Below are 17,218 nucleotides of genomic sequence, written 5' to 3' on the forward strand. Positions count from 1 at the left end.
GGGGTTGGGAGTTGGGGGTGGGTGGCGCGGTGACACGACATGTCTGATTCTAATGGACATGAATCATTGATGGGATGCACGGCTAGCATCCACTCATTTCATTTGTGTCACTATTATTTAGACCAAAGCCTCTTATGGCATGAATGACTGCTCAGAGAGACAAAACGTTGTTTGACAAAACATTGAGACGACATTGTGACCTTCAGTCCAATCACTTCATCATCATTGATCATGACTTAAAGCAGGCTTAAAGCAGGGATGGCCCAAGTCCAACCTGGGGGGGGGCTTAGCGGCCCACAGCTCATTTTTTTTTCTTCGCTCACTGCAACTAAAAATAAAAGTCATCATAGTAAAAAAATATATTATTTTATATATTATGTGGATATAATTATTATATATTTAATAAACAACAAAACAAAATAAATAAAAAGTATGATTTGGTTATTCAGGATTAATTTTTTAAGTTGCAAATTACACCATTTCTAAGCAAAAGGCGGGCGGCACGGCGGTTGAGTGGTTAGCGCGCAGACCTCACAGGACGCCCTGTGATTGGCTGGCGACCAGTCCAGGGTGTACCCCGCCTCTCGCCCGAAGCCAGCTGGGATAGGCTCCAGCATCCCCCGCGACCCTCCTGAGGAAAGCGGTAGAAAATGAATGAATTTAGAGCATAGAAAACCATCTAAAATGGTTCTTAACATTATTAGAGCCCTCTAGACATAAAATAACACCCCTATAGTCACCTTTACACTCATATTAGCCAAATGTAGTGGTCATAATAAGAGAAAGTAATATATAATATCGACTCATTCCGGCTGCACAGCAACCGAGTGGTTAGCGAGCAGACATCACAGCTAGGAGACCCGAGTTTAATTCCACTCTCGGCCATCTCTGTGTGGAGTTTGCATGTTCTCCGGGTACTCCGGTTTCCTCCCACATTCCAAAAACATGCTAGGTTAATTAGTGACTCCAAATTGTCCATAGGTATGAATGTGAGTGTGAATGGTTGTTTGTCTATATGTGCCCTGTGATTGGCTGGCGACCAGTCAAGGGTGTACCCCGCCTCTCGCTGGAAGACAGCTGGGAAGGAAAAGCGGTAGAAAATGAATGAATGAATAAACAAAAGGCTTTGAATATTGCATAAATTAAGGACTGCAATTTGAAAGCTGACCACTAGAGGTCTCTAAAGTACACATACTGTACTGTATAACCCTGCTTTGCTCAAACACATTTAAAAAGTGAGCTTAAAAAAGGAGTTTAAGAACAATGTCAAAAAATAAAGACTATATTGCATAAAAGTAAGATTTATGGCAGCTTGAAGTTTTTTTTTTTTAACATTCCGCATGTGATATTCATTTTGGGGTCCACTTCCATATGCATCCCTGCAAATACAACAGCCTATTATTGCAGCCACCAAGTGGTGAGGTTTTCAGGGGAATTACAGATGACATCTTCAGAACCACAGCACTTATATATGCTGGGGACAGTTTGGAAAAACATGGCTGCTCATGTTTCAGCTGTAATCTAAACAAGACTAAATGTAAAGCTTGGCATTGTCACATTGTTTATTTCTGTTAGCAATCATCTGTTATTAAAGAACATAGTACATAAAGTCATAAAACAGTTGGATGTGCCTGTTTATAAGTTGCTGTCGGTTTTGCAATGGATTAAAAACGGGCTACATTCAGTGTCACTCCCTTTTTGTTGTAGCAGCTGCGTCCATAACTTAGGGTCCGTAAAAAAGCACTAAAGACAACATAGAAACGTATGAAAAGGAGTTTTTGGTTGTCTTGCCGTAACGTCCTCTGGCACCGTCCATAAGATTGCAGCTTTTGAGTCTCATTTGAAGTACCTTCTACTTCCTGCAAATGTGCTCCATTGTTCAGTTCCATGGTTACCTTTTACTGGAGGAACGAACCTGATGTCTCGACCAATTAGTTGGCGCTAAAAGGAAGAAAGAAGAGGTAAAAAGGGTGATTCAGTTCCTTGATTTCCCTATTCAGCTGGTCGCATCAGCTTTTCTTTCACTGTACGCATATCGGTTGATGTCATTTGGTCTTGGCCTTTTTGTGCAATATAGCGAATTAAATAATAAATAATAATAATATATATATACATATATATGCATACATATATATACATATACACATATATATACACATACATACATATATACACACACATACATACATATACATACACATATATACACATACATACATACGTATATACATACGTATATACATACACATACATTCATTCATTCATTTTCTGCCGCTTTTCCTCACGAGGGGGCGCTGGAGCCTATCCCAGCTGTCTTTGGGCGAGAGGCGGGGTACACCCTGTACTGGTCGCCAGCCAATCACAGGGCATACACATACATATGTATATAAATATATATGTATATATACATGCACATACATACATATATGTATATATATATATAGTACATATATACATGTATATATATACATACACATATATATACACATACATACATACACACATATACACATATATACATATACAGTGCATTCGGAAAGTATTCACAGCGCTTGACTTTTTCTACATTTTGTCATGTTACAGCCTCATTCCAAACTGAATTAAATTAATCTCTTACCTCAAAATTCTACACAAAATACTCCATTATGACAATGTGAAAAAAGTTTTTTTTGACATGTTTTGAATTTATTAAAAATAGAAAACAAAAAAATCACATTTACATAAGTATTCACAGCCTTTGCCATGAAGCTCAAAATTGAGCTCAGGTGCATCTTTTTTCCACTGATCATCCTTGAGATCTTTCTACAGCTTAATTGGAGTCCACCTGCAGTAAATTCAGTTGATTGGACATGATTTGGAAATATAATAACTGTCTATATAAGGTCCCACAGTTGACTGTGCATGTCAGAGCACAAACACCAAGCAGGAAGTCAAAAGAACTGTCTGTAGACCTGCGAGACAGGATTGTCTTGAGGCACAAATCTGGGGAAGGATACAGAAACATTTCTGCTGCTTTGAAGGTCCCAATGAGCACAGTGGCCTCCATTATTCGTAAATGGAAGACGTTTGGAACCACCAGGACTCTTCCTAGAGCTGGCCGGCCTTCTAAACTGAGCGATCGGGGAAGAAGGGCCTTAGTCAGGGAGGTGACCAAGGCCCCGATGGTCACTCTGTCAGAGCTCCAGCGTTCCTCTGTGGAGAGAGGAGAGCCTTCCAGAAGGACAACCATCTCTGCAGCAATCCACCAATCAGGCCTGTACGGTAGAGTGGCCAGACGAAAGCCACTCCTTAGTAAAAGGAACATGGCAGCCCGTCTGGAATTTGCCAAAAAGCACCTGAATGACTCTCAGACCATGAGAAACAAAATTCTCTGGTCTGATGCTCCAGAGCGCTCTTGACCTCAGTAGACTGGTCATGTACCTTGACCATATAGACAGTAGACATTAGCACACAGCCAAGATCTCAAAAGATTGGCTTCAGAACCACTCCGTGAATGTCCTGGAGTGGCCCAGCCAGAGTCCAGACTTGAATCCGATGGAACATCTCTGGAGAGATCTGAAAATGGCTGTGCACAGACGTCTCCCATCCAACCTGATGGAGCTTGAGACTTATTGCAAAGAAGAATGGGCAAAACTGCCTAAAGATAGGTGTGCTAAACTTGTGGGATCATATTCAAAAAGACTTGAGGCTGTAATTGCTGCCAAAGGTGGATCAACAAAGTATTAAGCAAAGGCTGTGAATACTTATGTAAATGTGATTTTTTTGTTTTCTATTTTTAATCAATTCAAAACATGTCAAAAAAAACTTTTTTCACATTGTCATAATGGAGTATGTAATTTAATACAGTTTGGAATGAGGCTGTAACATGACAAAATGTAGAAAAAGTGAAGCGCTGTGAATACTTTCCGGATACACTGTATACACACATATACATACTACATACATATAATGAAATAATGAAGAATTCCTAAAAGAATGTGCCACTCACAGCGTGGTTCTCCTGGTGGTCTCGGGTTACTGGCGCTGCTTCCAAAGGACGACTGGAAGTTGTGGATAGTTTCTTGAAGAATCTGCCTTTCTCGACCCTAGCCAAGGCAAACCTTTGCAGTTACTCCGTGTAGTCTTACTAGTCCAAATGTTGTCTTACTAGCTCTTATAGCAATAGAATATTCTGAATGAATAAATTAATCAAAGAATCAATGGCACCTTCCCAGCATTGAGCTCTGATATTGCTGCCAGTATCTGTTGTCTGGGTCCGTCTGTTTTAATGCCAAGCTCTCTCAGGTCTCCATCCGTTAGAGTCAGAAACGCTTCCATGTCCACCTAAAAAAGTGACACCAAAACCAAAACTTTATACGATACATGTTTTATCTTGTAATTCAATACAATAGACAATGAATGAATACCTCCTGTTCTTCAAATATGGGCTGGTATTTCTCCAGAGAAAGTTTCTTGAGGATACCTGACAACTCATCTACAAAAAAACAAAAGAAAAACAAACAGTGTTTCCCATACATTCATTTATATGTGGCGTCGCGCCACAGACACATTTGGACTGCCACCAATACCTGGTGAGGCTGACTGTAGTTGTTGGTCATTTTTCTATTCCACCATGTACGACACGTTTTGCAATCACCTCCGTTATAACATGACAGATGTTTTCCATATGGCTAGTTCAACTGGTAGCACCACAGATTCATAGTGCAGAGGATCCAGGTTCAATACCCGATCAGGACAAGTGTAATTGTTGGTCATTTCGCAATTTCACAAGGTCAAGCATGTATTGTAAGCATCACCTCCGTTATAACATCATAGCTGTTTGCCATATGGCTAGCTCAACTGGTAGCACCACAGATTCATGGTGCACAGGATCAAAGTTCAATACCCGATCAAGGCAGTTGTTCTTGGTCATTTTGCTATTTCTCCGGGTTAAGCATGTATCGTAAGCATCACCTCCATTATAACATCACAGGTGTTTGCCAGATGACTAGCTCAACTGGTAGCACCACAGATTCATGGTGCAGAGGATCCCGGTTCAATACCCGATCAGGCCGAGTGTTGTTGTTGGTCATTTTGCTATTTCTCCGGGTTAAGCATGTATCGTAAGCATCACCTCCGTTATAACATCATAGGTGTTTGCCAGATGACTAGCTCATCTGGTAACACCACAGATTCATGGTGCAGAGGATCAAGGTTCAATACCCGATCAGGGCAAGTGTAATTTGTTGGTTATTTTTCTATATCCAGGTCCGGCACGTTTCGCAATCATCACCTCTGTTATAACTTCACGGATCCTTGCCAGCTGGCTAACTCCACTGGTAGCACCGAGGGTTTATGGTGCAGGGGACCGGGGTTCAAATCCCGGTCTAGGTTACTCCCAAAAAATAAGGCGTTGCCTTCCCAGTTGGCGATCAATGAGGCACTAGGGTGTAGGGACATAAGTAGGGCCTGGAGGATGCCTGGACGACTTGAAATTATGCCACCGAGGAGATGACCACGAAGAGGAGACTACGACGAAGGACTCCGCCCCCTAAAGACAGTGCTAGGGAAAGAATGTGCCTCAGAGATCTGTCCCGCTGGAAAAGGTCAACATAAAAGTAGTAGTAGGAGGCGGGAGACGGAGGGGGTAGGGGTGAAAAAAAAGGGGTAGACGGATAGAGGGATGGATTAGCAGCTGGCGTTTTAAAAAAATATTATATCAAAATATTTCTTTTTTCATTTAGCAAACTTGGCTGGGATTTGAACCATGATCCCCTGCACCTTAATCAGCTGTGCTACCAGTTGAGCTAACCAGCTCTCAAACACTGTAATGTTATAACGGAGGTGATGACTACGATAGGTACTGGACCTGGAGAAAAGTTAAAATGAGCAACAACTACTTCTTGCCTTAGCGGGTATTGAACCTTGCTCCCCTGCACCATTAATCTGTGGTGCTACCAGTTGAGCTAATCAGCTCTCAAACACTGCAATGTTATAATGGAGGTGATGACTACGATAGGTACTGGACCTGGGGAAACATTAAAATGAGCAACAACTACTTTTGCCCTTAACGGGTATTGAACCATGCTCCCCTGCACCATGAATCTGTGGTGCTACCAGATGAGCTAACCATCTGGCAAACACCAGGGTGTTATAATGGAGGTGATGACTACTGGATTTGAAGAAATGGTAAAACGAGCAACAACAAAATTTGCCCTTACTGGGTATTGAACCTTGCTCCCCTGCACCATGAGTCTGTGGTGCTACCAGCTGAGCTATACATCGAACTATACACCATGTCCAAAAAACCAATGGTCTTTTGTTTAATGGGTCATTAAAATCTGTTTTGCTTTGTTTTTTTCCCATCATGGCAGATTATGCAAATTATATGCAAATTATATGATTATATGATGACATCATCTCCCGTCAACTGCCACAAAGAGATTGCAGGCTTGTGGAAAACACTTAATTAATACTGTAATACAGGTACAAATAATGTTAATGTTTACCCATCACAAATCTTTGTTCAGTGGTCCATGAACGCACCACACTTGCTGTGCAATGCAGAAAGTGAAACATATATAACTATAATTTAATTAATTTTTTTTTTGTGTGTGGCCCAAAAGTTTGTACTACCTTCATCTGTGATGGTTCCACTACTAGAGCCGCCACTGCTCTTGGAGCGTGGATGGGAAGAAGCTGACGACAAGGAGTCTCCCGGCCCGCCAGGAGGCTTAGGCGTCGGGGAAGGAGATGGCGTCAGAGTGGGTGATGTGCTCTTGGAAGTGGAAGAATTCCCTGACTGGGGTCTTCTCTTCAAATCCATCTTCTACAAACAATGAAGAATATTATTGAAATATGTAATTTTATTGCATTGTGAACTATGAAAAAGTCATTTGAGAAGGAAACAGTGACTGACCCTTCTGGAGGGGACATCTGATGCAACCAGGCTAGGGTGGGAGTGGGTGTCAGGGAGGTTGATATCAGGAAGTGGCAGACTGGCGGCAGCAGAAGGAAGTGGTGGTGGGCTCAGCTTCTCTGGAGCTTGATTGTTGACATCAATCAGACCGGCAGCTCTCTTCCTTTGGGCGGCTATTTGTGCCAGAACACCGTCTGCACTGCCACCTAGTGGGAAGACATGGATTGTGAACATTGGACCAAAAGGGAAAGACTTCAGCAAGTAAATTTGCCTGTGACTTTATAAACCTGAGCGGTTGTGTGTGTCCCTGTTGAGTCCCGCCACTCCATTGGAGCCCCCGGAGGAGTGAGGGGAGTGGTAGTGGCCAGAACTGGAGGGAGAGGAGGAGGAGGGCCCCTTCGGAATGCTGGGAAACTTCATGGACCTGCTCACCACTCGACTGATCGACGTCTAGAATACAGCATAAAAAAAACAATAATTCATTCATTTTCTACCGCTTATCCTCACAAGAGGGTGCTGGAGCCTATCCCAGCTGTCTTAGGGCGAGAGGCGGGGTACACCCCGGACTGGTCGCCAGCCAATCACAGGGCACATATAGACAAACAACCATTCACACTCACATTCATACCTATGGACAATTTGGAGTCGCTAATTAACCTAACATATTTTTGGATGGCCCAAAGTGGGATTAAACTCGGGCTTCCTAGCTGTGAGGTCAGCGCACTAACCACTCTCCCACCATGCAGCCCACATAAAAAAAAAGTAAATTAACAGTAATGTGACATCAAACACTCACAATATCCGAGTTGCCACTGCTGTTCAACTTCCTCTGAGGAGGCATCGGCAGCCGGGGTGCCTCGCTCTTTCCGTTACTGAGGCGGCGCGAACGATCAGAGTTCCATGGTTCGAAGTTGGACGGGGGCAGAAAGGGAGGGATCACTGCCTTGAGCTTGTCATTAGGTAGTCGGGTCAGCGGGGCGCCACTTCGAAGCTAGAGGAGAAAAAAGTATAATAATAATGGACTGCATTGTTTAATGCACACAATCACTCAATTAACAGTAATGGTTTCCCTTCATCCAAATATTGTTGGTACCATTGTGGTGATGAGCATATCCTCCTTTTCGGATGATGTCCTGCACAGACCTGGAAGAGAAAGACATTTAAAATGTCCATGCACTATTCCCGGGCTGCACGGTGGACAAGTGGTTGCCATGCAGACCTCAGTTTGCATGTTCTCCCCGTGCATGCGTGGGTTTTCTCCGGGTACTCCGGTTTCCTCCCACATTCCAAAAACATGCTAGGTTAATTAGCGACTCCAAATTGTCCATAGGTATGAATGTGAGTGTGAATGGTTGTTTGTCTATATGTGCCCTGTGATTGGCTGGCGACCAGTCCAGGGTGTACCCCGCCTCTCGCCCAAAGACAGCTGGGATAGGCTCCAGCACCCGCCTTAACCCTTGTGAGGATAAGCGGTAGAAAATGAATGAATTTAGAGCATAGAAAACCATCTATAAATGGTTCTTAATATTATTAGAGCCCTCTATACATGAAATAACACCCCTATAGTCACCTTTACACTCATATTAGCCAAATGTAGTGGTAATAATAAGAGAAAATAAGATATAATATCGACTCATTCTGGCTGCACAGCAACCGAGTGGTTAGCAAGCAGGCCTCACAGCAAGGAGACCCGAGTTCAATTCCACCCTCGGCCACCTCTGTGTGGAGTGTGCATGTTCTCCGGGTATTCCGGTTTCCTCCCACATTCCAAAAACATGCTAGGTTAATTGGCGACTCCAAATTGTCCATAGGTATGAATGTGAGTGTGAATGGTTGTTTGTCTATATGTGCCCTGTGATTGGCTGGCTGGCAACCAGTCCAGAGTGTACACCGCCTCTCGCCCGACCCTCGTGAGGATAAGCGGTAAAAAATGAACGAATGAATACACCATCTTGACTATGACTCACCCGTGTCTTTGCTCTTGACAGCCCACAGCGCACTGATGTCACTTCCTCCTTGAGTACCACTGGGTACCAGCGGCCCGTTGCAGTTGGAGGAAGCAGCATGCTTCATATCAGCCTTCATAGTGGCGTCCAACGAGGTCTCCGAGTCATCGGGAAACGGAGCGAGGCGGTTGGACAGAAGTCCGTGCCTCAGAGTGTGAGTCAGCTTGAGTCGTCGGAAGCGATTTGACATTCTATTCCACCAAGACTGGACACAAAGACACGTTATGGCGTCTTAAATAGTTACCCGAATAGTTCCATTTATTTACTAGAATGTCATCGACCCGGGAGACTAATGTCACCTTTAGGCCTCCTTTGTCGTCGGGCAGCACGGGAGCGTTGTTGAGGGTATGTCTGCTTTTAGAATGAGCCGCCGTTGTCCTGCCACGGTGCTTGGACCTCTCCTTGTCCACTTGCATACACACCGATGCTAACAGACGCACCAACTCTGTGTCTGCAAAATCCCACAGACCATTGAAAACGACTTAGTACATGATTTCAGTGTATAGATATTGATATATTAGAGTGGAGTACCTGGGTCATTGAGCAGCATAACCAGATCAAATGCCGTGTAGCCGTTCTTTGCTCGAAGGTTGACGTCAGCCCCCTGACTCAGTAGATACTTGACGACATCTTTATTCCTGCAAATTTCAGTTAGGTTTGAATCCCATGACGTCACCACATTCATTCATTCATTCATTTTCACTTCACTTTTTCCTCACGAGGGTCGCGGGGGGTGCTGGAGCCTATCCCAGCTGTCTTCGGGTGCCAGCCAATCACAGGGCACATATACACAAACAACCATTCACACTCACATTCATACCTACGGACAATTTGGAGTCGCCAATTAACCTAGCATGTTTTTGGAATGTGGGAGGAAACCGGAGTACCCGGAGAAAACCCACGCATGCACGGGCAGAACATGCAAACCCCACACAGAGATGGCCAAGGGTGGAATTGAACCCTGGTCTCCTAGCTGTGAGGTCTGCGTGCTAACCACACGACCGCCGTGCCTCCTATCACCACATCCATTCATTCATTCATTTTCTACCGCTTTTTCCTCACGAGGGTCACGGGGGGTGCTGGAGCCTGTCCCAGCTGTCTTAGGGCGAGAGGCGGGGTACACCCCGGACTGGTCGCCAGCCAATCACAGGACACATATAGACAAACAACCATTCACACTCACATTCATACCTATGGACAATTTGGAGTTGCTAATTAACCTAGTATGTTTTTGGAATGTGGGAGGAAACCGGAGTACCCGGAGAGAACCCACGCATGCACGGGGAGAACATGCAAACTCCACACAGAGATGGCCAAGGGTGGAATTGAACCCTGGTCTCCTAGCTGTGAGGTCTGCGTGCTAACCACACGTTCGCCGTGCCGCTTATCACCATATTCATTCTGTGCTAAAAAAAGTATTAGATCCATTTCCTGCATACCCGTGATACGTGGCCTGCATCAACGCCGTCCACCCGTGAACTCCATCCTGTTTGTCCACATCAGCCTTCTTCTCCACCATCAGCTGCACAACTTCCAACTGACCGCTCACTGCAGCTATCATTAGAGGCGACGCGCCCTCCTGATTGGACGAATTCACTTGAGTGGGGTCTTCTTCCAGGATCTCCTTAACAAGCTGGGAGTTGCCTAGGCCAGGATAAACAATGGCTGTTCAGCTGTTGTTGTATTTATCTTTAACAACATGCAAACATACCCAGTTTGAGGGCACTGAACACGTCGGGTCTTCGTCTTTCGTCATCTGTGAAGAAAAAATAAATAAATCAAGAATATGGTAACAGCCCTGCCTAATAGCGATATTTTCATTGCTTGTTTTCTATTAATTAATTGATTGAATATAGTAAGAATAGTGGAATTGCAATATCCAGCATTCCATTAACGCATTAGAGTTGTTAAATTGCTTTAAATGAGTTTTAATAGCAAAGTATATGTTTAGAAATGAGCTAGCTAACAGACACACGGTCATTTTGGGGCAACCATGGCTTGTGATGACAACCAATCCAAATGTTTCCTAGCTTGTTTGTATTCATTAAAACATGTAATATAGTAAGAACAATAGAATTGCAATATGCGGCATTACATTAATGCGTTAGAGTTGTTAAATTGCTTTAAATTAGTTTTAATAACACAATATATGTTTAGAAATGAGCTAGCTAACAGACACACGGCCATTTTGGGGCAACCATAGCTTGTAATGACAACCAATCCAAATGTTTCCTAGCTCGTTTTGTATTTATTAAAACATAATATAGCAAGAACAGTAGAAATGCAATATGTAGCATTCCATTAACGTATTAGAATTTTTAAATGACTATGAATGAGCTTTAATGACAAAATACGCGTTGGGAAATGAGCTAGCTAACAGACACACGGCCATTTTGGGGCAGTCATAGCTTGTAATGACAACCAATCAAAATGTTTCTTAGCTTGTTTGTATTCATTCTAACATGTAATATAGCAAGTAAAACAATAGAATTGCAATATGTGGCATTCCATTAACGCATTAGATTTGTTAAATTGCTTTAAATGAGTTTTAATAGCAAAGTATATGTTTAGAAATTAGCTAGCTAACAGACACACGGCCATTTTGGGGCGGCCATAGCTTGTAATGACAACCAATCAAAATGTTTACTAGCTTGTTTTGTATTCATTAAAACATGTATTATAACAAGAACAATAGAATTGCAATATGCAGCATTACATTAATGCGTTAGAGTTGTTATATTGCTTCAAATGAGTTTTAATAATACAATATACGTTTAGAAATGAGCTAGCTAACAGACACGCGGCCATTTTGGGGCAACCATAGCTTGTAATGACAACCAATCCAAATGTTTCCTAGCTTGTTTGTATTCATTAAAACATGTAATATAGTAAGAACAGTAGAATTGCAATATGCGGCATTACATTAATTCTTTAGAGTTGTTAAATTGCTTTAAATGAGTTTTAATAGCAAAATATACATTTAGAAATGAGCTAGCTAACAGACACACAGCCACTTTGGGGCAACCATAGCTTGTAATGACAACCAATCCAAATGTTTCCTAGCTTGTTTTGTATTCATTAAAACATGTATTATAACAAGAACGATAGAATTGCAATATGCAGCATTACATTAATGCGTTAGAGTTGTTAAATTGCTTTAAATGAGTTTTAATAGCAAAATATACGTTTAGAAATGAGCTAGCTAACAGACACACAGCCACTTTGGGGCAACCATAGCTTGTAATGACAACCAATCCAATGTTTACTAGCTTGTTTTGTATTCATTAAAACATGTATTATAACAAGAACGATAGAATTGCAATATGCAGCATTACATTAATGCGTTAGAGTTGTTAAATTGCTTTAAATGAGTTTTAATAACACAATATATGTTTAGAAATGAGCTAGCTAACAGACACGCGGCCATTTTGGGGCAACCATAGCTTGTAATGACAACCAATTCAAATGTTTCTTAGCTTGTTTGAATTCATTCTTACATGTAATATAGTAAGAGCGGTTGAATTGTAATATTTGGCACCTTGTCAAAGCATTACATTTGTGAAATTGGGTTAAAAACACCTTTAATGGCTAACAATTAGCTAGCTTTACCAGACATCATTTTGGCAGAGTCACTGGGGTGAATGGCTCCATTCATATATCGATAGCTGCGATATTAAGGGTATCAGTATCGATACTAATGTGATGAGATTGATATTTTTCAGTTCTCTTATATGTTTATTTTCACAAATACTTTTGTTGTTGTTAATTTTATTACATTGTTATATTTATATATCCTTCACTTATGGATTCAATGAGTTCAGCAGCATAGGACACATTTTAAACCGCATTAAAATTCATCTGAGTTGAAAGTCCTCTCAGGAAACCTGCCGGTTTATAGCACTGCTCATGTAACTACTGATGCAGCAAGGCATCAAAGAGGTGTTGGGCTAGTGTTCACTACCTTTGCTTTTGCTTTCACATCCGTGTTAACTGCAGGGAATGACTTGACAACATACACTAAGGCAGACAATAAGGGCTGCAACGCTTTGTTGTCATTCAGACACGGTCAAACCACAAGGGACTACAAGACAAGGCTCACCATCCTAATTGGGATCACAACTTCCTCTATATGAGTTGGCTGGCTTTTTTTTTAATCTTTTTAAAAAAAAAATTAATTATCAATTGTATATGTTTATGACAACTTAGATATAAAATGGTTTGTAGGTAGTGTGTGCCTTTAATTATGGGCCTGCAAGCGGAGTAACAGCAGCCAATCAGTGCTGCACTTCAACAACCATCTACTAAAGCAAGAGATGTTTATGTACCTACGCAGTTTACTAGCATGCGAGCTGTTAGTATTGTTAGCGTTGATATTTTGTTGGGACTCTTCAAATATAACAATAGGTGCAGTTCGACATTACGCACATAGTACCAATGCTATCTCTTGTAATCTCATACTCGTGCTACGTGCTAGCTTTAGCAAGTTAGCATTTTGCATATCACATTGAGATTTAGCACTTTAGCCACCATCTACTGAAGCAAGAGATGTTCCTATGTTGTCACAAAATGCATATACGCATATACGGCTACCATGCTAGCTCTTAGCACGCTAGTTGTTAACATTATTGTTAACATTGACATTTTGTTGAGATTCTTCCAAAATAACAATAAGTGCACTTCTGACATTACAGACATAGTACCAATGCTATCTCTAAACATGATAGTGAGAGTCTCCAAATATTTAAATAGGTGGCAGTGAGGACTTGAACTATCATGCTAGGTGCTAGCTTTAGCAAGTCAGCATTTTGCATATCATATCGAGATTTATCACATTTGCCACCATCTACTGAAGCAAGAGATGTTCCTATGTTGTCACAAAATGCATAAATGCAGGTGGCTATGATGCTAGCACGCTAGTTGTTAGTATTGTGTTGCCTTCTTCCAAAATAACAATAGGTGCAGTTCAGACATTACACACACACACACACATTACCAATGCTATCTCTTAACATGTTAGTGAGAGTCCCCAAATATTTAAATACAGTAAAGTCTCGTTATATCGATATTGGTTAAAACGAATTACTACTTATTATGATACTATTTTCATTTCCCGGCAAATTTCTAGTCTTTTATGATATAATTAGCTCCGTTAGTACGATACACGGTTATTATGATAATCCGGTTACTAGGATGCCCTTTTCATCTCCCGCCAGCCAATTTGGTCTGCTTATATCGATACAAAAGCAGCTTAAATCAATCTTTGCTTAAGGATTTCAATACCAAAAAAGAACATGGCGAACGGCTGCTTCCAGTCAACTTTATTTTTCACACTTCCACCACCAGAGTGCAGCACACACAGCGGAAAACACTCGTCCCTCGCGCCTACCCCTCCGGGTGGCAACACCTTCCCTATCGATAGTTCTGGGGTGAATTATGTCCCGGTAACCGGTAATCACTACAGCGTACGTTTATTTTTATTTACTGTAGTACAAAATTTATTGTAGTACAAAAGCATGCTAGATACGCAATCCATGAACTCAAGGAGAAAATTACATGCCATATCAAAGATCCGCCCACTTTTAATGCAGTTCGGCGCAGGATCGGATATATGGATAGTCCGGTTATATCGGTATTTTTTCCGAATCCCGAGAATATCGATATAACGAGACTTTACTGTAGGTGCTAGGTGCTAGCTTTAGCAAGTTAGCATTTTGCATATCATATTGAGATTTATCACTCTAGCCACCATCTACTGAAGCAAGAGATGTTCCCACGTTGTCACAAAATGCATCAATGCAGGTGGCTATCATGCTAGCATGCTAGTATTGTTAGCATAGACAAAATTTGTTGGGATTCTTCAAAAATAAAAATAGGTGCAGTTCGGACTTTACGCACATAGTACCAATGCTAACGTTTTGAGAGTCGCCGAATATTTAAATAGGTGACAATGAGGACTTGACATATATAGCACCTATCTTGCTAGGTGCTAGCTTTAGCAAATTAGCATTTTGCTACATGTTCCCATGTTATCCCAATGCAGCTTTGCAGGTTGCGAGCAAGTTGTGTGTTAGCATTGTTAGCATTTCCATTTAAGAAATAGTTTCAAAGGGAAAGCCTAAACGCTACAAAGACGGTCTGAAACGCCTTGTAGCAGGCCCATAAAAAATCATAAACAATGTAGGCATTTTAGGGCCATGATGGGTGTGTCTATTGTTTGTGGTTGGAACGTCATCTACTGTAATGTCACGATAAATGAAGTCCTACCAGTCTGTGGTCGGACAGTGGTGATGGAATCCAGGTAGGCCTTGATCTCTCGCTCTTTCAGCTGCATGGCGAGTTCAAATGCAGTCTTGGACAACACGTTGACTCGGTCTGGGTCGGCGCCGCGCTCCACCAGCTGCTGAGCCACAGCCACCTAGCAAGAACACAACTTTGTTTGCCATCTACAACACAACAGGGCCCACAGCTCCTTCAGCCTACCTTGCCGCTGAGAGTAGCCACCATTAGGGGCCCCCAGCCGGTGGTCTTCTGTGCGAAACTGACGTCGGAGCCCCACTCGAGCAGCAGCCGCACCGAGGCCTCGTGTCCGTGCTGAGCTGCCACCATCAGAGCTGTGATGTCCATAAAATCCCGCACACCGTTTCCTGTGCAGCCTTCACCGGCCCCGAAACCCACTGCGCTGTGGAAAGAATACACAATCACCCACAAATATTCAACACGTTCTTTTCAGTGCCGAATTCCAGGAACCTGCAGCTGTTGTTGTTATTGCTGTTGGGGACGACCTCAGCAGCGACGGCCAGATGATCATAGTCATCCACAAAGGCGCCGCTCTCCAGGAGAAGCTTCACGACATGCGTGTGTCCGCCACGCGCGGCCAGCGTCAGGACACTCGCACCGAGCCTGTTACGTCCATTGATGTCCGCCCCGTTCTCCAACAGGATGTGTGAGACAGCCAGGTGACCAAATCTAAGGACGACACAGTTAACAGGATGTCTCTGAATGTTCTGAACTCCTGCTTGACTGTCAGAGCAGAACAATGCTAGCATAGCATAGATTTGTAGCTTAATTTCCACAGCTGACCTCCTAATGCTGTTGCTGTCTAGTTGATATTGACTCAACAGCGCCTCTGCTGTTTGCAGCCAGGTAGTGCACCCCGTTTTTCTGCCACTATTGTGTTTCACCATTCAAATTAGCATGAATACACTGCACAATTACGAAATAAAATAGCAAACATTTGTGTTTTTAATTGGGTTTATAAATTTGCGACAAATTAGTATACATACTATGGATATTTGGATCGAGATTCATCATTGGTAAATACAAAATACGTCATCATTATTAATAATTCGTGTAATATTCATACCTAGCAGCCTGCATTAGTGGCGTCCAACCGTAATTATTACGGCTGTCCACAGAGGCCCCCTTTCGAAGCAAAAACCGAACCAGGTTTTCATGACCGCTCGCGGATGCAAACTGGAGGCCGGTGTTGCCCTCCTCGTCCGTACCGTCCACCGGGACCGCCGACAACAACAACAAATCCGCCGTGTTGCATTCCGAGCCCGCGTCCGAGCGCAGTCTGCTCTGCCGCCCGGACTCTTTGGTGGTCCCGGGTTCCAGAATCCCCCTCGCCGTTTCGTAGTCTCCCTCATCGCAGGCACGTAGAAGAAGCAGAGAGTTAGCGGGGACGCCGAAGTTCATGTCCGCCTTGTTCTTGGTCCCATTCAGCGATAATTTTACGTCTACACAGCAAGAATCACAAACTACTCCGATTCATGATATAAAGTCTTCTATCATTTATATCAACTCTTTTAAAACTCACATTTAGTTGTTTCTTTAAAGAAAAAAACTTTTGAGACTGCCCTGGTACCCGTTACTTGTCAGAATTTCATCGCTCGCACTTATAACCTAACACAACTTCCGGTTTCTCTTCAAAACAAGGGTCTTTATGTGTCGTCTTATGTGTGCATTGTGATGTTTTCAGTTAATTTTATCGAGCCAAACGCACGCTACTCGGAAATATACGTCTAAATATAATGAGTTATCGAAACTATTGTAACCTATGCTAATTTTCGCTTTTAATGTGTTAAAACAATAACATTTCGCACTAATTTACACCCACACAAAATAACTAAATAATAGTACAACGATGTTGACATTTTTCTTTCTTTTGTAGCCTAATATAATAAAGGCTCTTATGTTGTCGGAGTCAATTGTGCATTCAACATTTTTAATCACCAAACGGCTTTTTAACCGGAAGTATTGTAGTGAAGTGTAATTTACTTAGTGTATTTGTTGCTCTCTAGTGGTTAAAAAG

At 42.4% G+C, this 17,218-nt stretch overlaps 1 protein-coding gene across 1 annotated transcript; it reads right to left on the minus strand.

The window, feature by feature from the left end:
* Window positions 1–1,316: 1,316 nt before the first annotated feature.
* anks6 (ankyrin repeat and sterile alpha motif domain containing 6) lies at window positions 1,317–16,792 on the minus strand. The gene is made up of 18 exons (XM_058059458.2): window positions 16,268–16,792; window positions 15,652–15,870; window positions 15,385–15,583; window positions 15,169–15,319; window positions 10,616–10,660; window positions 10,344–10,548; window positions 9,436–9,542; window positions 9,204–9,355; window positions 8,866–9,109; window positions 7,992–8,041; window positions 7,695–7,889; window positions 7,186–7,348; window positions 6,899–7,104; window positions 6,616–6,808; window positions 4,407–4,474; window positions 4,207–4,323; window positions 3,989–4,085; window positions 1,317–1,941 (listed from the first exon to the last, which is right to left on the minus strand). The coding sequence occupies exons 1-18, from the start codon at window positions 16,600–16,602 to the stop codon at window positions 1,892–1,894; spliced, it is 2,796 nt and encodes a 931-aa protein (XP_057915441.2). The 5' UTR covers window positions 16,603–16,792; the 3' UTR covers window positions 1,317–1,891.
* Between the last annotated feature and the right edge of the window lie 426 nt (window positions 16,793–17,218).

The sequence above is a fragment of the Doryrhamphus excisus genome, linkage group LG5, assembly GCF_037039965.1.
Source record: "Doryrhamphus excisus strain RoL-2023G ecotype Guam linkage group LG5, RoL_Dexc_Guam_v1.1, whole genome shotgun sequence".
Lineage (NCBI taxonomy): Eukaryota > Metazoa > Chordata > Actinopteri > Syngnathiformes > Syngnathidae > Doryrhamphus > Doryrhamphus excisus.